The sequence below is a fragment of the Saccopteryx leptura genome, chromosome 6 (genome assembly GCF_036850995.1).
Source record: "Saccopteryx leptura isolate mSacLep1 chromosome 6, mSacLep1_pri_phased_curated, whole genome shotgun sequence".
NCBI classification, from domain to species: Eukaryota; Metazoa; Chordata; class Mammalia; order Chiroptera; family Emballonuridae; genus Saccopteryx; species Saccopteryx leptura.
The window spans coordinates 181905649-181933635 of record NC_089508.1 but is presented as its reverse complement, the minus strand read 5'-3'; the positions used below and the strand labels follow the sequence as shown (position 1 = coordinate 181933635).

The 27987-nt window shown below is 41.3% G+C and overlaps 1 protein-coding gene and 1 non-coding gene across 2 annotated transcripts; one reads left to right on the top strand and one right to left on the bottom strand.

The window, feature by feature from the left end:
- Positions 1-10: 10 nt before the first annotated feature.
- Positions 11-27914, bottom strand: HMMR (hyaluronan mediated motility receptor). Its single transcript, XM_066343423.1, has 18 exons — positions 27775-27914; positions 22261-22359; positions 21719-21834; positions 18593-18640; positions 17634-17822; positions 16062-16148; positions 15873-15973; positions 14331-14405; positions 14019-14197; positions 13405-13553; positions 11088-11302; positions 8221-8337; positions 6104-6250; positions 5689-5841; positions 5508-5607; positions 4605-4781; positions 4037-4199; positions 11-2036 (listed from the first exon to the last, which is right to left on the bottom strand). The coding sequence occupies exons 1-18, from the start codon at positions 27818-27820 to the stop codon at positions 2017-2019; spliced, it is 2181 nt and encodes a 726-aa protein (XP_066199520.1). The 5' UTR covers positions 27821-27914; the 3' UTR covers positions 11-2016.
- Positions 6870-6976, top strand: LOC136377844 (U6 spliceosomal RNA). The gene has a single exon (XR_010746466.1). It is a non-coding gene; the product is annotated as a U6 spliceosomal RNA (small nuclear RNA).
- Positions 27915-27987: the final 73 nt, after the last annotated feature.

Sequence of the window (27987 nt, the reverse complement as noted above, 5' to 3'; positions counted from 1 at the left end):
AGGAAATAATCTTTTTTTAAAATTAATTTTAATGGGGTGACATAGATAAATCAGGGATCATATGTTCAGAGAAAACATCTCTAGGAAATCATAATCTTTTTGACGCCAACAGACTTGCTTAACACAAACCATTAATTTGTAAAAAAACACATTCTTCGCCAAGCGCAGTAAAATGAGGTATGCCTATATTCCCCAATACCGCTCCGTATACCCTACTCAGCGCCTTATCAATGTTTAGGTGTTCCCGGCTTGGCTGGTGGGAACAGGCAGTAGTATTCCCAACCTTGTGTCAGCTCTGAGCTCTGTTACTTCTCATTCTGGGGGGCGGTTCTTTCCCTGGCCTCAAGAAGTTTCCTCATGTGCACGACTAATGAGTACCTGCGGGGCCCTCTGTCGCTCTCCAGAGTTCTCTCTCTACACCATCTTCTTCTTTCTACTACTCTGTCCTGCAGACTCTGGCCGCTTTGGTCTCCCCAGATCTCAGCTGTCTTCTTGTCTCAGGTGGCTGGGTGGGCCCTGCCTGGGTTCCCTGTCCCTACATCAACGTCTGGAAAGTCTCTCAAGCTGTACATAAGGAACAGCTGCAGGCCTCTTGATTCTTCCCATCTCTCAGGGACTGCTGTCTGTCCCGGTCTCACGTGTAGCATCTTCCAAGTCATTATTTCGTGTCTCACGTCTGGTCTTTTGACAGCTTTAGTTGTGTAAGTGTGTGTGTGTAAGGTGGGGGGGATAAAAAATCCAAATGCTGTTATTCCATCTGGACTAAAACCAGAAGTCTTGAGCTATTTGATTTTATCATTCAAATTTCATAATTTCTATATTTTCTTTAAACTTAATTCAAAGAATGACATTTAAAAATTCAACTATGCATTAAAAGCAATATAACAATTTATTATGAAAAGTTATTATAATTGTAATAGTCTCTGCTGGTCCATCCATGGAGAAATGTTATTTGAAAAGGTGCCTTATAATATACTAACTGTGTAAATCAGATATTTTAGATGGAGAATTCCCAATCTCTATGAGTATACCACCATTTATTATAGACATTTATACTTCCATAGACAGGGGACGGGGGAAGAGGAGGCACAGATAATAAATTCACCTTAAATAGAAGCATTCATGTGACTTCATATAATACAAATTGAATAATTAGGTTAGTGACTTAATGTGTGATTTTTAGCTTACATTACAGAAACACTAATCAAACACCTAGTCGTCAGGCTGATGCCAAGCAGTGTAAAAAAAAATTCTCTAAAAAGTTAAGTGCAATGTTTCTCAGAGTTTTGAGGTATCTAAGTATTAACTGCAGAGTTTGTTTAAAATGCAGATTTTCAGGCTAAACTCCAGGTTTTCATTTAGTAGAACTGGGAGGGAGGGAATCTAAACATCTTCAGATTATTGACCAGCTCGGTGACTGCTAAGGGACAAGAGAAGACTGTGGAGTTAAGCACACCCTGACTTCTTACTTGAACTGGATAAATGGATGATGGTAAACAGTGAGCATGACTAGGAGAAGCAAAGTAGAGGCAAGAGCGAGCAAGGGGTTCTGGCCTAGCTGGAGGGGTTCAGATTAGTGAGGTCACCCAGGACCAAACTAAACAAACTGGCAATCAGAATCTCGAAACGATCTAAAGTTTCAGAATAGGGAAATAATATGATTTTTCTTTTTATGAAAAATTTTTAATAAAACTGATCTTTTAAAGGACTGTTGATTGACGGGACGCGTTGTAAACCTGGAGAGCCAGGCAGAGGGGTTAGAATGAAGGGATGAAGATGAGCACCAGGGCGGAGGCGCTGGCAAAGGAGGAAGAAATGTCAGAGGACACACTGGTGAAAATGATGCACTTGCTTTCCGATACTTAAAAACAGGAAGTTAATATTAAATACATGTAAAAGTACTCATTACAGACATTACAATAAAAGCAACAACAACAATGAAAAGAGCAAGAATAAAATAATCTTCAACTGGTTTTTCAGATGTTGACTCGCATGATTCTTGAAACTCCATAGGAGCTAACAGCAGTTCGTTTTGCCTGGAGGGATCATTAAAGAGAGGTGTTAGCATTCTCAATCAAAACTGATTCATCAGTATACACTAAAAACAGGCATCTGCCATCTTCTGCAAGGCAGGTGAAGCAACATCTGCATTCTGTAGTGTAATTTTATTTATATATCTTCATTCACAGTCTCAATTTTGATTTATCGTCAAAGATACAAAGATTTGCCTGAAGTGTGGTGGCGCAGTGGATAAAGCATCAACCTGGAATGCTGAGGTTGCCAATTCGAAACCCTGCACTTGTCTGGTAAGACACATATGAGAAGCAACTACTACGGAGTTGATGCTTCCCACTCCCCCCACCTTTCTCTCTCTAAAATCAAAAAATAAAATCTTAGGCTGACCAGACAATGGAGCAGTGGACAGAGCGTTGGCCTGGGATGAAGAGAACCCAAGTTCAAAACCCCAAGGTTGCAGGCTTGAGTGCAGGCTCACCAGCTGGAGCACGGGGTCACTGGCTTGAGTGTGGGAGCATAGAAATGATCCCATGGTCAATGGCTTAAGCCCAAGGTTGCTGGCTTGAGCAAGGGGCCACTGGCTCAGGTGGAGCCCCCTGGTCAAGGCACATATGAGAAAGCAATCAATGAACAAGTAAGGTGCTGCTGCAGAATGGAATAGCAAGGAATCCAGCAACACTCGGACAGGTGGAGAGCCGATTTATGACACGAGCGGGCTCAGAGGAGTTAGTGCTCCAAAGTCTGAGGCCCGACAGGTAGTTTCTTGGGCCTTTTATAGTCACACAGTTATTGTGGCTGATAAAAGAAGCACACAGGTGGGTTTAGAGGAGCAAAACCAAAAAGCGGAATTGCCAGAAATGGAAAAGTCATGTCAGCAATATATCACTAACAGCCATTGTAACGTATCAGAAACAGCCATATCAAGGTGCCGCAAGGAAGAACTGATGATTTTCATCTCTCACCCTTCCTGTCTGTCTATACCCCCATCTGTCCCTCTCTCTGTCTCTCTTGCTAAATAAATAAATAAGGAAAATCTTAAAAAAATAAAAGACACAAAGATTCAGTCAAGAAAAGAGGGAATAACTATTTCTCCTAAAGTACAACTCATTTAGGTTAAACTACTAAGGGTAAGTTACAGCAGTGGTCCCCAACCTTTTTTGGGCCACGAACTGGTTTAATTTCAGGAAATATTTTCATGGACCGGCCTTTAGGGTGAGACGGATAAATGTATCACGTGACCGAGACAAGCGTCAAGAGTGAGTCTTAGACGGATGTAACAGAGGGAATCTGGTCATTTTAGAAAAATAAAACATCGTTCAGACTTAAATATAAATAAAACGGAAATAATGTAAGTTATTTATTCTTTTTCTGTGGCCTGAGGGTTGGGGATCACTGAGTTACAGGAAATCATCCTGGTGGGAACCAGTAGGAGCAACAAAGTCAGACGAGGCTTTATTTATTTATTTATTTATTCATTGTGGCACCTTAGCTATTCATTGATTGCTTTCTCATATCTGCTTTGACGGTGGGGGGGGTGGGGGTGGGGGGCTCCAGCAGATCGAGGGACCTCTTGATCAAGCCAGGAACCTTGGGCTCAAACCAGCGACCATGGGATCATGTCTATGATCTCACACTCAAGCCAGCAACCCGGCACTCAAGCTGGTGAGCCCGGACTCAAGCCAGAAGAGCCCACGCTCAATCCAGCGACCTCAGGGTTTTGAACCTGGGTCCTCCGTGTCCAGTGTGACACTCTATCCACTGTGCCATGTCCTAACAAGGCTTTAAGGAGATGGAGTTTGAACACAGCTTGAAGCTTGAAGGACAGGTGAGTTCTGGACATATGGAAAATAGAAAGTATGGAAGGAGAAAAGAAAAAGCTTTTTATACAAAAATCTCAGAAGGTATTTCTTTTATATCAGCAACTGTCAACAAATTTTTAGATAATGAAAATGGATAGCTTGCTAAATGCTATCAAAGCGAATCCAAAGGAAGGTGACACTTCTAGGCATTCCTTTCTTACCTTCTTTTAATGGGGTTTTGGGGGCAAGATTTTCTTTACTTTCATGAAGAAAAGCTTTTGAAGGATCAAAGCGTTTGATTCCCAGAACTTGATTCAACTCCTCCTGAAGTTTCCTCTCACTTTGCTTTGTTTTAGAAAGCTGAGAGCGAAGTTTTGACAGCTCCTGTGTAAGAAAAATATAGACAATAAACAATAACTTAAGATCATACTGGTGAAACGTGTGACCAATGTTCCTGACAACTTCTGAAGTTGCTCAGGTATCAAACCAAATGGCACACATCCCTACTAACTAGAGGCTTTAAGACAACGAATTATAAAATGACCTGAAACAATTGTGACAAAGAGATAACAAGTAACTGAAATCTTCCTGCCCCTCTACAGGTGAACCAGCACATTGCTGGTGACAGTTCACCTCTGACTTCAATGCCAGGATCAACTTCTTGCTGAATGCTCAGATAAACTACCACATTCTTTCTGTTACCAAATTCCCCCATTTTGCTTATATGCCATACTCAGAATAAAAAGCACCCCACCCCAATATCCTCAATAGGGCTGTTAGTTGACAAACCGATTTGAGCTGGCTGTTCTCATCTTTCAGTTTCACCACATGCTTGATCTTTTGCTTTAGATTCTGGTGACCCAGTAACTTAGCGTACGAATCTCTCAGTTTATTCAGCTGGTCCTGAGCAGCGCCGTGTTCATTCAACAAGGCCTGTTTCTCTGCTTCAAATGCATCTAGTTGTAGCTGAAAGATAGGTTTTTACATAAAGTGAAAACTTTTAAATCTTATTTATCTGTACTCACTATACAGAAAACAAAAGTAAAATTGAAAAATGAACCAAAACAGCTTTGTTGAACATAGTCTCAAGGTTCTCCTATGTTCTCCGAGATTCTTTTCTAGAAACTGTGTTTTTCATTTAAAAGATCATAAGAACCGGAAAAGAAGCAAGAGGTCCTGCTAGCCAGCCTAATTTGGATCCAGTGGATCACATTGTAACCAGCACTTCTAACGTATTTAAGTACCAAGATGAGCATTTATCCTTTTTCTTTTTTAAGATCAGTGTATTACCTTGAGATAAAGTAAGAAAGATCACAACCAAACAGGGACCACAAATTTACATAGATAAATGATCTAAAGAGCCTTCTAAGCTATTAACTTTATTAAGTCTCTTACTAGGATATATTTTTTATATATATAAATAAAGGCTATATTAAAAAAATGTATGCTAGTAATTTAACAGAATGTATGAGCCTTCTTTCATAGGAAGTTACGCTGGCACTAAACGCACAGCAACACGATCTTCTGGAAAAGCCACAGAATGTATGAGCCTTCTTTCATAGGAAGTCACGCTGGCACTAAACGCACAGCAACACGATCTTCTGGAAAAGCCACGTCACCGTCGTAGCTGTGACAGGGAACAGAGTGAGTTCCTGAAACAAACACAAGTAAGCTTAGTCCCAAGCCACAAACCTGGAAAGGCTCTGTTTTAGTATGTAGCTCCTCGTAAAGGAGCCGCCACTTATTCATTTCCTCAGTTAATTCTGCCGTCCTGTTTTCTTTTCCGGCTTTTCTGCAGAGGAAAGTTAAAGACACAGTGTGTTAGAGAAAGTAACCCGAGGTGTGCCGCCCGCGGGTTCTGAATCTGGCTTACCTTGCTTTTTCCTCTTCCAGCTGCTTCTTAAAGTCCTCCCCCTGTTGCCTGAGCTGGTTCTCCAGATGAGCTATTTTCTGAAGGGAGGACACTGTGAGTTCTTTAATTTCTGCTTCTTTAAGTGCTGATCTGGTCTGCAGGTCGAGAAGCATCCTTGGGTTTGAGAGAGAAGAGTTTACTAAACATGTTACAGCCATTTTAATAACTTCTTTCCCCCTTAATCTTTTTTAAACTTCAGGACCTTTCTTCAAGAATTTTGATCTTTTTAACTGAGTAAATCCTTAATTTGCAATTTCAGATCACCCAAAGCAAGCCATGAAATGAACTACAATTCCCTGCATCCCTTTCAGCGACACTGAGGTGTTTCCACGGTGGAGGGCCGGAGATGTGGGCAGGTTTTATTTCTGCTACCTACCTTGCATATTCTTGATTGGAGCTCTCAGTTGCCAGTATCTGATGCTGAACGCTCTCTGCGCTTTCCTCGGCCTCGGCCACTTTTTCCTTAAGTGATGCGTTCTCCAGCTTAAGATCGTTTATCTCGCTAGCTGTTGATGCTTTATAGCTAATTAATAAGAAAAATAAGTTAAAGCGTTTTTCTAGCTGCTGTCTACATGGCAAACACAGAGCTGATGAATTTATAGTGCGTACCGCTTTAGGTAAAACAAAACCTTCGTATCTACTTATGCATTTACACAAGAACTCGGGGTTCTGATGTCAGGACTAATGAGCTTATATCACATATGCTGTGCATTCAAGGAAAAATAAATCAAGCTCCTACTATATGCAGGAAGTATGCATATAGAGATGAACAAAAGCCAACTACCAAACCGAAAATTGCTCTCAAGTACAAATTCTAAAATCTCTGCACTTCCTGTCAGTTTGTGATTTTGGGGGGAAGACAGAAACATGACCCTCCAGGTTTTCACACACAAAAAAAAAATTGAAAAAATAAGTATATAATTAAATTTGTGGTGTTATGCAGGAAAACTTCCAAGCTCCTTACTCTGATAAAACGGGACCCAACATTTGGGTTGGTGATTCAGAAGAGACCTTGCTCAGGAACTTCTGGTTAAGCTGAGACATGACGGACATGGGAGACTGAGTGAGGCAGTGAGGGCAAGTACTTCACAGGGCAAAGGTGCTCGGAGGCCGTGAAACCCAGCGCCACAGAGGAGGCTGCAGTGTTCGCTTCGGCAACACGTACACTGAAACTGGAAGGACTCACGGAACGTCAGCACGGCCCCCGCGCAAGGATGGTATGCAAATTTGTGAGGGGTTTCATATTTTAAAACCAAACAAAAAAAAGAAAAAAGATGAGAATGGAGCCTGACAAATAAGAGAGTGAGAACAGAAGCTAGAGAGGATGAGGCCAGCCACACTGCAGGGGACAGGGGCTGACTTGTGGTCTCCCAGTAAGTGTGGGGGTCACTCCGGGACGAGCGGAGAATGGACCGGGGCAGGAGCGCCACCGGGAAGATGAACTAACACCCAGGGATCAGTCCAGGTGAGCAAGAAACGGCTTAGACTAAGGAGCTGCCCGTGGAAAGATGTGAGATCTCTTTTGGAGGCAGAATTTTAAAATTTCAGAACTAGATTAAGTGTTGGGAGAGAGAGAGAGAGAGAGAAAGAGAGAGAGAGAGAGAGAGAATGATCAAAAATGATAGTAAGAATTAGGGAACGAGAAGCTGGGAAGATATTACTGAGATAAAAAAGAACAAGACGAGAGGTAGAAAGAGACAGAAGGGAGATGCACAGGTGGTGTTGACAGGTTGCTCTCAGAAGCTGGTGAGGGGTCTACTCGGAGCCGTCAAGTAGGCAGCTGGACACACGGGTACAGAGCTGAACGGAGACGTGGGGTTCGAAGAAATAAGCTTTAATGTTATTAGCATCCTGATGGTGAGTGAAGTCACAGAATGGCGAAGCACCTCCTAAGGCATTCTTTTTCAAAGTAGCAAGAAGGAAAATCACTTTAGAGAATTGAGAACAGCACTAAAAATTATATAACTTCTATTTCTGCTCTGCCATAAAAAGTATAATTAAAACAGAGACGTACATATACCTATGTGTGAACGCACACATGTTGCATATGTCACATGCAGGAGCAGAGCGCTGGGAAAGAGGGCACTATTCACATGAATGTACACTAGGCAATTCATCATCCACGTGGAAAAACAAAAATACATTTTATCTCTTATAACTGCAATCAGTTCTAGGTGAAAAAGTGAAAAGTGAAACAAACTTTTAGCAAAAAAGAAGTGAATATCTTTATGTTCTTGGGATAGAAAGAAGTGCTTAAATGAGATGCCAAAGTGTTTGCATAAAAATCTACAAATTTAACTGCATTAAAATCGAAGGGGAATTACTATATACACTAAGACTACATATAACAGTAAATGCCCATTTATGGTCGGTCCTTACGGGATTTAAAGGGATAGCAATAGTCTTATTTGTGTGACTGCTTTTGTTGTTCCTGGTTAAACACCCCACCCTGCTCTTCTGATGCTTGAGAGGGCAGGGTCCCAATACAAATACCTTTCAAACTGAGCGGTGACATCTCCGAGGTGTCGCACGGCACTATCGCACCTCTCCTGCATAAGCAGGGTGGCCTGCGTGTGAGCGACACTGTTGTTCTCAAGTTCAGCTTCCTTCCTAGGAAAAAGGGAACAATTAAACAATTACCCTCAGAAAGAGATGAGTATTTACCTTTGACAGTGCGGGTATCAAAGGTGGATCCCGCATCTTCCTGCGTACATTAGCTACTGGACGGCTTGGGTCTAAACTTACGGCCACATCGAAAGGCGTGTTTATTGCTGCGTAGGACTTCATCTTGTCTTCCCTCTCCTTGTTTTACTTCTGTTTCATCCTCGTTTACTTATTTTAAATTTAGGATTAAAAGGCTCAAATAGAATCTTAACAGCATCAGCCAAGAAGAAAGAAAGTGAAGAATTACTAGTTAAAAAGCATTTGGGCCTGACCAGGTGGTGGCACAGTGAATAGAGTGACAGACTGGAACACGGAAAACCCAGGTTTGAAACCCCGTGGTCGCCAGCTTGAGCGCAGGCTCACCAGCTTGAGCGAGGGGTCGCTGGCTTAAGCGTGGGATCATAGACATGACCCCATGGTCTCTGGTTTGAGCCCAAAGGTAGCTGGCTTGAAGCCCAAGGTCACTGGCTCGAGCAAGGGGTCACTCACTCTGCTGTAGCCTCTCCCCCCATGTCAAAGCACATATGAGAAAGTAATAAATGAACAAATAAGGTGCCACAACGAAGAACTGATGCTTCTCATCTCTCCCTTCCTGTCTGTCTGTCCCTATCTGTCCCTCTCTCTGTCACTCTCTGTCTCAAAAAAAAAAAAGCATTTGGACTGAATAAAGTTTAATTCTCTGCATGTAGACATTTAAGAAATGCAAAGTACAATTAAGGACTCTTTGTTTTAGAAGTTCTTTTGAGCCCTGGCCAAATAGCTCAGTGGATAAAGCGTTGTCCTGGCACACCAAGGTCACCGGTTTGATCCCCAGTCAGGTCATGTAGGAGAAGCAATCCATGAGCACACAACTAAATGGAGCAACTAAGTGGAACAAGAGATGATGCTTCTCTCTCTGTCTCTCCTTCAGCCCCCATCTCCACTCTCTTTCTTAAATCAATGGAAAAAATAACTTTTTTAAAAGTTATTTTGGAAAGTTATAGGATTATATAGATTTATTTAGATTATGTCAATAATTCACATAATTGTTATTCAAAGGTTCAACAGCTTATTGACTGGATTATTCTGCCTAGATGGAATGGCATTTTAGCCATCATTATAAATATATACTACAAATCATAGAGATTTAAATAAATAATGTATATTACCAAAATGGTGGTATACATTTTTAGATAAGCATATGGGCTTATGAGATCTTTCAGAGAAATTTGGAACTGAAAACTATAAATAGGTATCATTCACTTACAGACTAAGTTTACACTGGGATAAGATAGCGGCTCGGATGCATTCTGTAATGAGTGGGGGATTTAAAAACATACACACGGCAGCTAACGCAATCCAATAGTACTAACGGTGTATAATAAAGACATTCTCTTCCCTACCCCCTAGCAGGGGTCCCCAAACTTTTTACACAGGGGGCCAGTTCACTGTCCCTCAGACCGTTGGGGGGCCGCCACATACAGTGCTCCTCTCACTGACCACCAGTGAAAGAGGTGCCCCTTTCCGGAAGTACGGCGGGAGCTGTATAAATGGTTTCAGGGGGCCACATGCGGCCTGCGGGCCGTAGTTTGGGGATGCCTGAAAGGGAATCCCTTTCGCCTCTCTCAGTTTTTCTCCTTAATGTAAAATTTCCAGGCTGGAAGGGATCACAGGGACCATCTCATAGAACTCCTTTCTATCTAACGAAGTAGAAAATTAACGAGATGGAGATTGTCTTGCTGAGAATCACGCACTTGGTTACAGATCTTTGTAGTAAAACACTTCTCTCCTGACCTCTGGACGGGTTCTCTGGGTCAGTATGAATGACTGTTTCAACTTTCTTTCTGAAACTGACATCCTCTTATCAGGTCCTTGCAGCAGCTGCCCTGAGACTGGCTGCTTATAGAAAACCCCCCAGGTCAGTCTTATTGCTCCCCCTAAAGCAGGCATGTGTAAAACCTTGCTGAGCATTTTCTTTTTTAATCAAGGGCATGGTTCCTTGCTAGAAAATAATTTTAGTGATGAAATCCTAAGGATTCAAATAATATAATTATTTTATTTGCAAGTTGAAGTCAATAATCAACCTGGATGTTTTAAGTAACTGTAGTGGAGGACTCATCATGTGACGAAAACCGCATAGAACTGAATAAAAGAGAAAAGCACGAGATCTCAGCCTTTCTACTTCTAATGACACGTTTCTTAGTTTTGAATGCTTCCAAGATCTGGTTGTTTTTTCCCATTTTGCTTCACGATCATTATTTCTAAAGTGTCTGTGATCCCTCAAAAAAGGTAAAGATCTAACTTATATTACATAAACTGGTGTACATATATACAAAAATGGAAATGTGTCTTATTTTATTTAATTCCTAAGATGAAAGTCTTAGCTTTTGGGGTATTATTCCAAAACCATTATTGTAATGCTAATGCCCAATCATTTTTAGAAAACCTGAGAGCAGTTATAGGAACCTAAAATTTTGGTCATTTTTAAAATTAAAACTCTTTTTAGTTAAACCACTGCCTTTCATAAAGAAACGGCATAGCTTCCGCCTTGGTTGTCATATTATATGGACATCCTGTGCACTTAATTTCTCGCTTGTAAAATAATTCTGATCTCACCCACTTGCATGATTGTTGTGAGAATCCAGAGAGAATGTACTAGAAAAATACTTTGTAAAATCTGAAGCCATCTGAAAGCATGAGGTCCTACTCATACAAACCCCTTCAGCTTTTCTTCTAGAAGGTTCTGTTCTTCGGCTCTCGCTTTTATTTCTTCTTCCAGCTGTCTGACCAGCTGTTTCGTTTGTCCCTCCTTCTGCTGTACTTTATCCAGCTCAGCCAGAGCTCGCGTTAGTTCTTCCTCAAAGAGATTCCTCTCCTTCACCATTTCCTCTTGGGAAGAACACAGCTGCTGCTGGAGGCGAGCAGATAATTCCTACAGCCAATAGAGAAACCACCAAGAATAACTTTAAAGATTTAAATCGTTTAATTTAATAATGTGTGAGGTTTTACTAAGGACAGAAGTACAGATGATGAAGTACGAATACCAAATTCAGGATCCCCAGAGAAATTTGAAAAAATCGTAAAGACATCATATTCACTTTGTTAGGAACTAAATCCTGGAACTTGTCAACATTGTGATGAATGTTATTTTAGTCTTTTTTCTATGCAACACATATAAACAAACACATCTCTTATAAAATGAAAATCATATTGTAACAACGGACTGTTATCATAACTTTTGGTCATATGATATTATCTAAAAAGGACTAAAAAATATTTTAAGTTATTTGCATCCATACTAATAAAAAGATAAATATAAGTCAATCACCACTGTGAAAATTTTGGACGTTATAAATAAAGTAAAAATTGCCTTTGACTACTCCCCAACCCAATGTTAGGTTTCCCCATTCCACTGATACTCACTACCTTGGTGTATATGCCTCATGGTCTTTTTCTATATATTTATATACTTCTTCAAATGTCAATGATATATACTGTGTATGTAAAGATCATTTAGAAACACATTAAAATGACTGCTGAGATATTTTCAAGTTGGTATATACAGTTCTACTTAATTCCTTTAGTTATTGCAGGTTCCCCAAAAATATTTATATAATATTGCCCAACTCTCCCCAAAGAGGTTTTTTTTTTTTTTTTTGCATTTTTCCGAAGCTGGAAACGGGGAGAGACAGTCAGACAGACTCCCGCATGCGCCCGACCAGGATCCACCCGGCACGCCCACCAGGGGCGAAGCTCCGCCCACCAGGGGGCGATGCTCTGTCCCTCCGGGGCATCGCTCTGCCTCGACCAGAGCAACTCCAGCGCCTGGGGCAGAGGCCAAGGAGCCATCCCCAGCGCCCGGGCCATCTTTGCTCCAATGGAGCCTTGGCTGCGGGAGGGGAAGAGAGAGACAGAGAGGAAGGAGAGGGGGAGGGGTGGAGAAGCAGATGGGCGCTTCTCCTGTGTGCCCTGGCCGGGAATCGAACCCGGGACTCCTGTACGCCAGGCCGATGCTCTACCGCTGAGCCAACTGGCCAGGGCCCCCAAAGAGTTTTTTAATCAGATGTTTAAATTTGTGCCAATTGTACACGTTTAGAAAAAAAAGGATGCCCATTTCTTTGATTATTATAGTTATTCACTGTTACGGGCTATGTGAATTTCCATTTTTAAGAATTATCTATTTCTACCCTATGCCCATTTTTTCTCAGTAGACTATCCTTTTTTCTCATTGATATATAAAATAAAAAATTTTTAAAGTCTGGATTTGCAAAAATTGTCAGTTTTTTCCCCTTCATGTAATTAGATGGGTTTTTTTTGTTTTTTTTGTTTGCATTTTTTCTGAAGCTGGAAACAGGGAGAGACAGTCAGACAGACTCCCGGATGCGCCCAACCGGGATCCACCCGGCACGCTCACCATGGGGCGACGCTCTGCCCACCAGGGGGCGATGCTCTGCCCATCCTGGGCATCGTCATGTTTCGACCAGAGCCACTCTAGCACCTGAGGCAGAGGCCACAGAGCCATCCCCAGCGCTCGGGCCATCTTTGCTCCAATGGAGCCTTGGCTGCGGGAGGGGAAGAGAGAGACAGAGAGGAAGGCACGGCGGAGGGGTGGAGATGCAAATGGGCGCTTCTCCTGTGTGCTCTGGCCGGGAATTGAACCCGGGTCCTCCGCACGCTAGGCCGATGTAGATGCTTTTTTTTTTTACAACACAATGATAGAAAATTAAAAACAAAACAAAACCCATAACTATAAATGCTCATGTAATCTAACAAGAATGTGCTGAAAAAGGTTTTTAAGTAATTTCCTTATTTTGCTTCACCTGTTGCTTGTCATATTTTCACATGTTCAATAACCCTGTGGTGAGCATCTTTGTAGTTCAATCTGCTGCATAAGCATGATTACTTCCTCAGGATAAAATTCTAAAACTAGAATTGGTGGGTCAAGGGATACATACAATTTAAAGGTTTTCTGACCACAGAAAAATGTATGACATAAAAGAAGCACTAGTCATATTCTATATTGTAGTATATCACCTTCTCTTGTTGCAGAAGTGAGTCAACTTGTAACTGTTTTTGTTGTAGCTTTTCATGTTCTTGTTTTTTAAGAATAAACTTCTCATTCAAGTTTTGCATTTCAGAATTTAGATTTTCACCCCAATCTTTGTCCCTGTTGATGAGGTCTTCTAGAAAAAAGAGTTAAAAATGCTGTAAATAGATACTAATATTAACTTTGAACAACCCATATTCCCATATTTCATTATATATACATATTTTATTGTCATAGATACCATGTTAACAGATGAAGTGTTTTCAAGATGTAAAAATACCCATGTAAGTTTATATCATTACTTTATATGTTATATAATAAACCCCCCAAACCTAGTTCTGTGTATCTACCAATTTTAAATAGCCACCAAATGGAGAAGTCAAACACTGCACAATTGTATATACTCACATCAAGACAAGCAACATATTAACATAAACAGAACAAATGTTATAAGAGACTAAAATTCTCACATGTAGAAAAGGATTTTTGTTGTTGCTTATATAATTATTATAAAAAGTCATTTTTAAACGTAGCAGTGTTTTTCTTAAATACTGTATGTGGTACTTAGCTGAAGAAAGTAATACTGTAAACACCAGAATACCTTTTTCCTTTTCAAGGAGCTGACATTTAGCATTCAGGTCTTCTACTTGTTTAGACAATGTAGCAACGTTTTCCTCAAGAGACTGCTTAAGGCTTAACACTTCATGATCCTTCTCTTTCAAATTTTCTTCTAACTGGGCAATGTCTAGCTTGTATTTTTCCACTTGATCTGAGGCACAACTACATTGAAACAAATAATTTTGAAGAGCATATCTATTTTGGCAAAGGGAAAATTAACTGAAAAAGAGATGAAATTAATATATTGATCACGCTTCTACAAAAAGGACAAATTTAAAACTAATATTGATATTACCTTATTTCTTCAATGTATTCTAAGAGTTTCTCTGTTTCAGATTTTTCATCCATCTTTCCTTTCTCTATTGAAATGCTAAAAAGGAAAAGTATATATATATTAATACATACAATAGCCACACGTGATGCTTACTCTGCACTAGGTACTATTGTATCCGGCGGGCTGACTCCAGAGTCTAAACTCTGAACTGTTAATTCATGTGACATCTCAGGTTAACAATTTAATATATGCAAATAGGAAACAAGTGCTTTTTATGTGAGAAAGCTCTCCAAATATATTCTGATATCAGGGCTGTGATGATAAGATTCATCATCTACAACACCCCAAGTGTTAGAAATCTTTTCTGTGGTTTTCCTGGTTGGGGGGGGGGGGGGCACCACCACACATACAAAAATAGCATTTTGTATAAAGCCTTTGTTCTTGACTGCCTTATATATGGTTACTTATGAATTTACCTCCTCCAAACACCTCAATTTAAGAAATGGGCAAAAGACTTAAATAGACACATTATAAAAGGATATATGCAAATGGTCAATAGAAATACAATCCACATTAATAGCAATAAATTAAAATCACAAATGAGGTACTACTGCTTAGCTACCAGAAGGGTGGAAATCGCACTGACAATATCAAATACTGGTGAGGATGTGAGACCACTGGAACTATCATACATTGCTAAGTGGGCAGGTAACACGATTCCTCCCTTTTGAGATGCTGAAAGTTTACACATACTACCCTATTGCCCAGGAATTCCATTCCTACATAGTTACTCAAGAGAAAGAAACACATATGTCCACAAAAGGGCATACATAGCAGTGTTATTCATAATACCCAAAGATTGATCAACAGGAGAAAAGTAAACAAATGGACGTTTTTTCATATAGTGGAACATCATTGTAATAAAAAAGGGAGAAATTATAACATTCACATTCACACACACACACACACACACACACACACACACAGCATCCTATGATAAATGTCCTGCCAAAAGTCAAACTAACTTATGACCATGGAAGTCAGAAAGTGGGTGTGGGGCGGGCCATTACACGGAAAGGAGCAGGATCAGGCACAAAGGAATTCTCTGGGGGATGGCAATGTTTTCTATCATATTTGGGTGGTGGAATTCAGATATATACACTGTTAAGTCATCAAACTGACTACCGGTGATCTTTGCATGTTACTGTATGTATATTACAGCTCAGCAGTAAAAGCAAAGTTAGGATTATGCATTAATCACAGCCTCCTATATCAGTGATTCTCATTTTTGGGTTAATTTTACCACCTCCACAAGAGTAGGAGGCCTTTCCTGATCACTGATACAGAAGATATACGAAAGTAGTAACAGCCATACATCTTTGCCGCCTACAATGTTCAGGAATGAATAGGTCTCAACTACTGCTCGGAAGAGGAAACAAGGCAATCAGAGGAAGGAGGGAGACAGGCATTGTGGGGAGGTTCAGGGCTCAGGAAGCAACAGCAGGTGACAGGTGATCCCGAACTGGTCGCACTTAAGGCTTCCTCTTCCCTGCCAGCACTCACAGTTTCCCCTCCAGCTGTGCTACTTTCCCCTGGGACGCTTCCAGGTTCTTCTGCGTGGCCTGCAGCTTCACCTCCATGCCTTGCTGTTTAGCCATCATATTCTACACAACAGAAATACGTTGTAGAAAATAAGAAATCATTCATAGCCAAAAATCCAGACATAGCCCACTCGGCGAGGGCACCACTCACCCTCATCTTCGTTTCTCTTTTCTTTCTAAGTTTCATCAGCTCAAGGCTTAGCGTTCCCAGAGTCTTCTGGTTACCGTCTTCAGAAAGCTAAGTACCAGAAACGTGCAAAAGATTCAGAAATATTTTCTGCTTAGTCATATATCAAATCACTGAAAAGCTGATCATCCTACCAACTACGGGGACCGTTCCCTGCCTGCGATATACCCTGAAAGAGCGAAGAGCCTCTGGCCGCGCCAGGATCACTATTCCACGACTGTTCTTGTCCCTCCTTTTCCCGCACGGGACTTTCTGCTTTACACTGGAAAGTAGCCTGGGTGGTCACTTACCACTACGTGCCGGAAGGGTCACTGCAAGGCTCTAAAACAAGCTTCTTGGAAAGGATTTCGTAAGGGGTGTTTGCTTAACAAAACGCACTTGAATTGCCTGACCTACTTTGAAATATAAGAGGACTGCAGGGTACATCCCGGGCCAAGTAAAGCAGATCCCATAGGTGGAGCCCGGGATCTGTTCCCTTCCCCATGTCTCCCTCTTCTGCACCCTCACTCGGTAAGCAAACAGCCCGCACACTGCGGTCCCTGAATGAATGACTCCTGCACTGACCAGTGATTTACAGCCTCCTTCTACTTCTGTACAAAGCAATATAACCGGGTCAAGTCCCATTAGTATACTAATACCAAAAACACAATCCATCTGTTTCATACATTTATTCATTCTGCACTTCATTCCCCAAAAGGGTGAATTATACTACTATTTAGTTCAAAGAAACATCTATTTAGTCAAAGAACAGTGATAATCAAATTTAAGTGCCACAATCATTATATTAATAGCTGAATTTGATGGTTAGTTACCAGAAAAGATTAAGAATTCCAGTTATTCTCTATTTTAAACATCTCCCTAAGTCTCTTAAACATTTTGTAGACTTCTAGATGTAAATTCTGTGGGTTTGATTAGTGTCCTTATTTACTGGAATTACATTAAAGGAGGGGAAAAAAACAGCAGGTATTATAACAAAAAGTAACTTGTTTATAACTTTGTATGTGCCGGGTGATTTAATAAAAAAAGACACAATAATTCCTACTGGAACCTGAGCAGGCGGTGGCGCAGCAGACCGCGTGTCGGCCTGCGATGCTGCCCCAGGTCTGAAACCCTGAGGTCACTGGCTTGAGCACGGGCTTACTGGCTTGAGTGCAGGGTCGCCAGCTTGAGTGTGGGATCATAGACATGACCCCAAGGTCACTGGTTTGAGCAAGGGGTCACTGACTTGGCTGGAGCCCCCCACAGGGCACATATGAGAAAGCAATCAATGAACTAAGGTGCTACAACAAAGAATTGATGCTTCTCATCTCTCTCTCTTCCTGTCTGTCTGTCCCTGTCATTCTGTCTGTCTCTCTTCCAACAAAATAAATAAATAATTCCTATTGGAAGCAGCTTAATATTTAAGGTATATTTAGTTTAGAAAAAGAATGGAGTTTCAAATTCCCAAACAGTATATGAGGAAAAACATGTTTATTAGCTCTTCAGTTATAAATATGCTCATGTAAGAAATAAGAACTGTTATAATGTGGTTCAGACCTTGGATTTCAGAAGCTCGTTAGTCCGGGACAGCTCGGTGAGCTGCTTCTCCAGAGCAGCGTTGCTTGCAGACAGAGACGTTTTCTCCCGGACCGCGGTGCTCAGCTTTGCTTCCTTCCTCTCCAGCTCGGCTTCCAGGTCCTGGAGACGCTTGTCCTGGGCGCCCCGCTCCTGCACAAGGACCCGGATCTGGATGCAAACAAGGTGACGAGCGAGTACTTCAGACACAATGCCAACGTAACTAGCTGCTACTGATGATTAAAACATTCAAGACCCAGGAAAACCTCCCTGTGAGAAGCTTAGCCCTCCAGGTCAGCTGTGCTCAGCAGAATGTGTGCGATGGTGGGAATGCACTGTCCTGTATGGCAGACTCGCGTTACATGTGGCTACTGAGCACTTGAATGCTGGTGACTGAGTTCTCACTTTTATTTAATTTAAATAGACACATGTGGTGAGTAGCTACCACATAGCACAGTGCAGCTCTAAATCATTTTATCCTTGAGGAAGGCATATACCTAGCTTAGCATTAACTCCATCACAACCCAACTAACCTGCTAGGACTCCATGCTCTAAGACTAAGCAAGACTTGTGCTAAGCAAATCTCTAGTTAGTCACTGTCTTAACACACAGAATAGCACACAGGAAAAGTAAGTATAAGTATTTGATCTTCACATAATTGTAGTAAATCAACATGATGATTTTAAGTTATCATTTTTTTTCATGAAGTGGGTCATCTTGAATCTGCCCATTCGAGGGCAAACAACTTGATTTTGCCAGCGTACCACAGACAGCCAGGCTCAGAAATGTGCCGCCCAAGCCCAGGACTGATTTCCCTCTGGGCACTGGTCTGGCCGGTATATTTGCCACTCAGTGTGATCCTCAAAGTGCCACATAATCCCTGTCTCTTAATTCTGTGTCAGTCTCTTTCCTTATTTTTCAATAAGTTAAAAGCACTTTACCTCTTTCTCCAACAGCTTCAAGTCTTTATCATTCTTTTGAGCTTCCTTCTGTTTAAGTCAAAGAACAGTGATAATCACATTTAAGTGCCACAATCATTATATGAATAGCTGAATTTGATGGTTAGTTACCAGGAAAGATTAAGAATTCCAGTGATTTTCTATTTTAAACATCTCCCTAAGTCTCTTAAACATTTTGTAGGTGACTTACCTGGAAACTGAGGGAAAAGTTTCTTTAAATCTCAAAATATTTCAAGCTTCAAAGTTTTCATCCCAAAAGATTAGTTTTTTTTTCCCCCCCAACAAGTCCAGTGAAAAGAACTGGTGAAACCTTTATGAATAAAGCTACTGACTGCTTCTTTCTAATGTTAAACAGCAATACGTTTTGAATATTTAGTTATGCTACCTCAGAAAGAAAAAACAATTTACAAAGAGAAATCACCTTAAATTTAGATACCCAAAGAGGATGAGGAATGCAAAGAAATAAAGAAAAACTGAAATAGTACCAGCTCTACTCTAACCTACTGAATGTCTTTATTCTAAATAAGAAATAACTTTCAGACATCTCTTTATATCCAGCAGTCTTTTTGAGACAATGACCAAAAACAGAGTATCTATCTTTTCCATCTAAAAATGGAGAAAAATGCATAAACATCTTATATGAAATGTTTTCTATCTTTCTAAGTAGGGGGGAGGGGCACAGCAATCTCATGCTGATTGATTGACCACCTGATGTCATTTTGTATCAAGAAAGGCCTATTTTGGGGGGGTTTTGCATAAACTTGAAATTTATTTTTAATTTAGTTTTCTAAGAGGATTTTTGAATTCTGTAATTAATTCAAAATTTCAGAACTGTTTCTCCAAGAAATTTACATCAGTGACATTCCAAGAAGAATGTCTATGTCAGCGCTGCCCAACAGAAATATAATGCAAGCCATATACTCATTTTCTTTATTTTTAAAGTTTTTTATTTATTCATTTTAGTGAGAGATGAAGGGGGAGAAAGAGAGAAAGAGAAAGGACATGGCGCTGCTCCTGTCTGTGCCCTGACCGGGGGCGAGCCAGCACCTCTGCGCTTCGGGACGATGCTCGAACCAACCAAGCCATCCAGGAAGGGCCACTTGCAAATTTTCCAGTAGCCATATTTACAATGGAAAATTTTTAATAATATATTGTACTTATCCTAAAATATCAAAAATACTATTTCAACATGTCATTAGTACAAAATTATTAATGAGACATTTTATATTTTCTGTTCTAGGTATTCAAAATTTGCTCTGTATTTCATACTGACAGTACATCTCAATTCAAGTTCTAAATTTTCATCAGAAATATGTATTTGTCTGACCTGTGGTGGCCCAGGGGATAAAGCATCGACTTGGAATGCTGAGGTCGCCAGATCAAAACCCTGGGCTTGCCTGGGCAAGGCACACATGGGAGTTGATACTTCCTGCTCCTCCCCCCTTTTCTTTCTCTCTCCTCACTAAAGTAAAATAAATAAATAAATAAAAAGACTAGAAATATGTGTCTGTATTTAGATTTCATAAAACATACAGATGAAAAAGATTCACATGCTTAAGAGGTTTTGAAAACATTTAGGAGTTTTCGGCCTGGCCTGTGGTGACACAGTTGATAGTGTCGACCTGGGACACTGAGGTCCCCGAGCTCTTTGGCTTGAGCCCAAAGGTCACTGGCTTGAAGGCCAACATCACTGATTGGAAGCCTAAGATCACTGGCTTGAGCCAAAGTCACTGGCTTGAACAAGAGGTCACTGGCTCGGCTGGAGCCCCCAGTCAAGGCACATATGACAAACAAGCAATGAACAACTAAGGTGCCGCGACTGTGAGTTGATGCTTTCTCTCTCTCTCTCTCCCTTCCTGTCTCTGTCTCTTGCGAAGATAAATAAATAAATGAGTGAATAATGTCTAACAATAGAATCAAATACCAGTTTTTAAATATATGCATATTAATTAAAATTAAACATTAGGCCCTGGCTGGTTGGCTCAGTGGTAGAGCGTCAGCCTGGTGTGCCAGAGTCCTGGGTTCGATTCCCGGCCAGGGCACACAGGAGAAGCAGCCATCTGCTTCTTCACCCCTCCCCCTCTCCTTCCTTTCTATCTCTCTCTTCCCCTCCCGCAGCCAAGGCTCCATTGGAGCAAAGTTGGCCTGGGTGCTGAGGACGGCTCCATGGCCTCTGCCTCAGGCGCTAGAATGGCTCTGGTTGCAACAGAGTGACGCCCCAGATGGACAGAGCATCGCCCCCTGGTGGGCATGCCGGGTGGATCCCGGTCGGGCGCATGCGGGAGTCTGTCTGACTGCCTCCCTGTTTCCAACTTAAGAAAAATACAAAAAAAAAAAAACAAAAAAAACCCCCAAAAAACAAACAAAAAAAACATTAAATGGGTTTCACACTTTCAAATGCTCAGGAGTTCCCTGTGGCTGACTGATCTCTTCCTTACTGGACTATACAGTCTGAATTACAGGGAAAGGGATGCGGGTCTAACTGCCAAATGAACGAACAAGTTTAAGCTCAACCTATGGTTTCAGTTTCCCACCTCTCAATCTTTCACATTAAAATAAGAATTTGTATCTCTCCTTAAGAAAGTCCAGTTTGCTGTTATGAACCAATGGAAATTGTAATACTAGGCTCTTGTGCAAGCACTGACGTGAAACTGATACAAATTTAATCTCCTACCACTCTTTGGCAGTTTCTGAATAGTAAACATCTTTAACACATTAGAATAATTTTCTTCTTTCTCTTTACCAATATTTATCCTTCCCCCAAAACAAAAACAAAATAACTCAAATGATGGTAACTAACAAATCAAAGCATCACATAATTCTTAAAAGCTTACTAGGTATTATAAAATTGATCTAGATAGAGAAATGACTGAGAAGTGAAGACCATTCTGTAATTCTGAACTAGGGGCATGCTAAAGCACCATACACTTAATAATGGTATAGGCAGAAATATAAAGCTTACTAGAGTCTGATGATGGTATATTTCATTTATTTATAGGTTTACTTATAACCTAATGTATACAATTAACCCATTCTAGTCAAATACGATACTTTTCAGATACTTTTCAATACAGTTCATAAACCAGATAGAACACAGGAGCTCCTCACCTTTACTCCCAAAGTCTTAACTTTTCTTGCAGAAGTAGGCAAGGTAGTATCTTTGACTTTTCTTGCAGAAGTAGGCAAGGTAGTATCTTTGTCAACAGTAAGATTCTGCTGAGATTCTGCAATAGATGGAACCACAGATAAAACACAATTTCAAAATTTCTATTGCAAGTTTTGGTGAAGCAATCTAGTTATTCTTTTCTTGAGTATGTATTTCTGAATAACTAGCTACACAATATTTTTTAAACATCTAACATTATTCTGACTATCCTAATGTTCCCTGACAGAAGTCTAAGGTAATTACCAAAAAGGAAACTACATACCTACGTGTTTTGCTTAATTGTCCCAGCTGTACCACAGTGTTATGATGAACTCATTATTCTGTCGTTGGCCTTTTCATAAATCCATCCCATACAAAAATTTAAATAGAGCTGTAGTTTCACACTTTTAGAAATACTGCAACATCTTTAAATTTAGATACTGTTATTCATAACTTTAAAACTTGGGAGATCATATAACCATTATTTTATCTTAGGATCCTTTACCTTTTTGTGTTTTAAATCTTTGTGATTTCTGAAAGGATACCGGTCCTTTCAATACTTCTGAAGTTTTCACATCATAAGCACCTGGAGATGGCGCACAGCCTGGAGGAAACACGAAACATTCAAGTCTCATCTCATGTTCCTTACGATCTTAAGTTATAAACATGCCAAAGTAAAGTAATATAAGTGTAAAAATGCCATGAATAGCCTGACCAGGCGGTGGCGCAGTGGATAGAGCGTCGAACTGGGATACAGAGGACCCAGGTTCGAGACCCAGAGGTTGCCAGCTTGAGTGTGGGCTCATCTGGTTTGAGCAAAAAGCCCACCAGCTTGAGCCCAAGGTCGCTGGTTCTAGCCAGGGGTTACTCGGTCTGTTGAAGGCCCGCAGTCAAGGCACATATGAGAAAGCAACCAATGAACAACTGGGGTGTTGCAACGCGCAATGAAAAACTAATGATTGATGCTTCTCATCTCTCTCCGTTCCTGTCTGTCCCTGTCTAACCTTCTCTCTGACTCTCTTTCTCTGTAAAAAAAAAAATTAAAAAAAAAAATGCCATGAATAAATTGTTTTCTCTCAAATGTAACAATAGCACCCATGTGATATGAGGAACAGTATCATTACCTTTCTAAATGCCCTTTATTTCAGTTGGGTCAAAGAAACAGACAACTGAGCAAAACAGCATAAGACACTCTCAGGATAAACATCCTAAAAGAACAATCAACATAGCTTTCTTATTAAGGATTGACTATAAGAAATAACATTTTTAGAATCAACTCTACTCAGTCACTGAGGTAAACCTAATTGGATTTTAGAAAAGAAGCAACTCAAGGTGTCTAGCCCTTAAGATTTAGACTAGAATAGAAAGTTATAGTGATAATCCATCACTGGCTAATAGCAATATCTCAGAAAATTTCTAAAGCCATAGACTATATTTCTGAGTCTCAGAAATTTATAGTGTATAACCTTATGCAAGAAACCGGAGTCCCAAATTGAGGGCATTTCAGAGTGCTTTATGCTTAGCAAATGTGAGATCTGGCTCTCAGGATTGACAATAATAAAAATGTCATTAGCATAAAGCTGTAGCTGATTGGGAATCATTAGTTATACTTGATAAGGTTGCAAGTGGGGGCCATGTCCCCCTCCTCCCTTAAGTGGACAAAGGGACACTGACAAACTGGATGTTCCAGGTCACTACCCCCTGGGCCTCCGGGTGACTAACTGGTGTGTGGAAAGTCCCCTAGCTTACTTAAGGTTAATCTAATATAAATCGCTGAAAGCTACATTTTTCCTTAATGACTACCAGCCCCACCCTCGAATCCCTATTCAACCCTACCGGTTAGAGAAGCGGTTGCTGACCTCCGCCTTAGTTGTCAGCCCAGCAGATGACCTCCGGTAAACTTTTCTTGCCTGAACTCTGGTGTCGTCCTTCGGCTGACCTTACAATATACTCTTCTCTGAAAAGCTATTTACTTCAGTCTAGAGCTTCATGCAAATAAATAGGCACAGCAAGGATTCTGACCGTTCCAAGGCAACTATTACTGTCCCTTAAGAGTTTTTCAAATGAGATGATAAAGGCTCATTAGTATAGCTTGACTAGCATTTCCTTAAAAAGTGAAACAACAGATAATATCAGTGTGACTCACATGTAACAAATTTAAGCAGTTTTTGTAGTATTTTTGTTTCAGTTTTGTGTAGAAATAGAAAAATATATCCCATATAGAGGTATTTTATTTTATTTCTCATTCTGGAACACAATTAAAAAGTATGAAAGTCACTGCTTTCTATTCTATGTAAGCTGTAAAAACATCAAGGATGGAATTGTTTTCCTTCCTCCACCTGGAACAGTGATAGTTTACATATACTGACAGTAAGTAGGGTGGGGGGTCCCTAAAATGAGGTCAGAGGTGGCACATCTTAGAGCATCTATTTTACTCATTTGGGATAGGAGTGGAGGTGTCAGTAGGGAGCACATTATATTTTAAAGCAGAGGAGACTTCAAAGAAAACTGCCAGCACAGCTGTGGGCTATGCCTTTTTGGGGGAAAGTGGGAATGAAGGGATAGTTATCTTTTGCTCTGTTCTTAGGGATGCTTTTCTGGCAAAGTGTGAAAAGCACTGTTCTAGACTTGGCAGCGCAGCCAGAAATAAAGTGATGCTGAACTCTAGTATTCTAGTTCATCATTAGATCCACACTCTCGAAAGGGTATAACAACCAGCAAAAAATGGGACAGTGGAGGCCCTGGCCGGTTGGCTCAGTGGTACAGCGTCGGCCTGGCGTGCAGGAGTCCTGGGTTCAATTTCCGGCCAGGGCACTCAGGAGAAGCGCCCATCTGCTTCTCCACCCCTCCCTCTCCTTCCTCTCTGTTTCTCTCTTCCCCTCCCGCAGCCGAGGCTCCATTGGAGCAAAGATGGTCCGGGTGCTGAGGATGGCTCTGTGGCCTCTGCCTCAGGCACTAGGATGGCTCTGGATGCAACAGAGTGATGCCCCAGAGGGGCAGAGCATCGCCCCCTGGTGGGCATTCCGGGTGGATACCGGTCAGGCACATGCGGGAGTCTATCTGACTGCCTCCCCGTTTCCAGCTTCAGAAAAATGCAAAAAACCAAAAAAACAAACAAACAAAAAAAAATATGGGACAGTGGAGAGTAGCTGAATTATGCAAGTTGAAAACAATTAAAATCCTATTTGAAAACTCTTCCTGGCCCTGGCCGGTTGGCTCAGTGGTGGAGCATCGGCCCAGCATGTAAAAGTCCCAGGTTCGATTCCCAACCAGGGCACACAGAAGCCATCTGCTTCTTCACCCTCACCCCACTTCTCTCTTTCTTCTCCTCCTGTAGCCATGGCTCGAATGGTTCAAGCAAATGCCCTCTGTCCCAGGATGGCTCTATGGCTTCACCTCAGGCACTAAAATAGCTCAGTTACCAAGCAACAAAACAGCAGCCCCAGATGGGCAGAGCATCTCATGAGGGGGCTTGCCGGGTGGATCCCAATGAGGGTGCATGAGGGAACCTGTTTCTCTGCCTCCCTGCCTCTCACTTAAAAAAAAAAAAAAAAAAGATAGATAGATAGATAAAAAAACAATTCCCTAAAAACTAAAGAGTCAAATTAGAAGTACTAGGTTAAAATCCATCCTGTACCTACCATCTCTGAGACTGGGCACATGCTGTTTTCATGCTATAGGTCTTTTCTTACTAATATACATATTTAAATACACTACATTGTAGTTAGTTGCTAGACATCTGGGGAAAGGGAAAATCAGACAAAAGAATTAGGTTAACTTGTAAGATATCACGAACTCTCAGGAACAGCTTATATTTTGATCATCAACAATCAGAAGCTAACACAGACAGTCATTACCTGTATGCAAACAAACATTTTATGCATTACATTAAATAAATGCTCCAAACTTCCAGAACGCTTTAGTTTCTATTTATTCCACCTCAATGGGCTAGCCCACCCTCCATTTTGCTTGGCTCTCACTTATCCTTCAGACCTCAGCTAGATGCCAACTCTTTTTTCTGAATCCCCCATCAGGTTACAAAGTAGCCTGTGCATATCATTCCTATCAAAGAACTTCTGAGTTTTGTAGAGGTTTATAATAATGTCAAACTGCTTGGAGGTAGGGATGGACTTAATCATGATTGTACTCTTAGTATTTAGCTCACGGTCGAGGTTTGCTATGGTGAAGAAAAACAGAATAATTGGGGATGTGACAAAAGGTTTTGTAATCAGCCAGATTAGGATTCAAATCCAGTTTTGTCTGCCAATCAATAGCCATTACTATGTGCTGGGAACTGTGGAGTCATTGGGAGAAGATGGTGAATGAGAACATTTCCACTTCTATATTGTGGGCAGAGATTAGAGACGTAACAAGTGACCATTAAATGTGTATGTTATACTGGATGGTTCAGCGATATCACTTGTAGGGTACTCAATGTAGTTACAAAATCCCTCTGTTTCCCCATCTGTAAAATAAGGACAATATCAGTACCTTCCTCATTTGACTGTTGTAAAAGAATAAACCAGATCTGGTCAGAAAAACCTTAGCAGATAGTTAGCCTCTAAGAAATGATGAGTGTCTTTGTAAAGCCAGTTGCCACTATCACAGCCGCCTGGCCCATGCAGGTTTGCATTGGATTCAGACAGTCGGTAAAGAAACAACGGAGCCAAAAACTGGTGGACCATCATCTTTAATCCTAGCTTGCACCCGGTGGGCAAGTAAAAACACACACTGGGCTCCAAGCCCACTAACATTCAGTGCTCACAAAGCTACTGACTTAACCGAGTTTCCTAGAATCAAAGGTTTCTAGCTCACCAGACTTATTCACCTCTGTTCCCCATCTCCTTCCTTCTCCCTGCACAAACTCTGCACAAACTGGCTCCTCACTCAACACTCCGCCATCTTGGCTGCTTCTCCTGGCCTCCTCCACATGGCCTTTCTCTCCTCTCTCCTCTAATGATAATCTCAGGAACCAAGAGCGCAAGCTCCTGTTCTGCCCCCATTTTATAGTGTAGAAATCAAAACCTTTAATCCAATATACAAAATAAGGAAGTCTCTGATACAAAGTCACTTATCTGAGGCATAATTGGATTGTATCACCCCACATCAAAAAGGGTGGGAAAGGCTTAGTCCTAAAACCAAGCCCCAGGTTACAAGGATCCTGCCTGCCTTCAGCCTGCCCCCAACACACATTTATATTACCTGGACGACAGCTTCCATGTGGGCAGCGCTGTCTTTAACAAAGTGAGCATAATATAATATTTTATCTGCCCAACAGTCTTACTAACCACACCCAAGGCTTCCTAGTCACTGTGCTTATGCACTGCATTGGCTCAGAGCACAGAGTGGGTTTCGTGAAGGCCCAGTTTCATGCAGCTGTTTTGTCGGTTTGGTTGTGTAGCACTGAACAAATCGAAGTCTCCATGTTATTTTATCAGTAAAATAATGAATATAGGATTACTGCTACAGGATGTTGGGGAGTTAAACAGAACTAACCTCAATAAAGACAAACTATAGACATAACTTCATTTATAGTGTTTTCAATATTGCCATAATTTTACAACCGCAAACTGCCTTTACCAACCACTTTTATGCCCGAATATAATGTCCAAACTGAAATCCACAAGGTCAGACAAAAAGGATGGTCAAGTGTTTGTTTCTCAGCAAGGCCTTCCACACACGACCATCCAACTCGCTACCAACGCTTCCTCAGCCCACTCCTCTGCTTTGGTGTCCACACAGCACTGTTTATTGGCTGTCTTCTCCAACTGCGGGAAGCTGCATGGGGCAAGGACTTTGCTTCGCTCACTGCTGTATCCTTATCATCTTCAGTTGTGCTTCGCATGTGGTAAACGCTTAGTATATATTTACAAAAAAAAACAAAACAAAACGAAATGCATCAGCTGAACGATCCCCACGCCAGCCCTAAAAGCACCTACTTCCCTCCGACAGAGGGAATCGAAAGGGGCAAGGGGGCGAGACAGCAACTCCGGTCCCCCCTTCCTTCCCCCGTACGCACCAGAAGGGTCATTGAATCGTTTCAGGGGCGCCTTAGGGAAGGACATGCTGACGACCAGGACACAAAACGAAGAGCACTAGCGATCCTCGGCAGCTTCCCGGTGCCGATTTTGGCATTACTGGGTTCAAATTCAAATCTCCCGGCTCATGCCCCGCCCACCGGCGTTAACCAATTGGAAAACGCAAAATCCTGGGCACCGCCCCCCCAATCCAG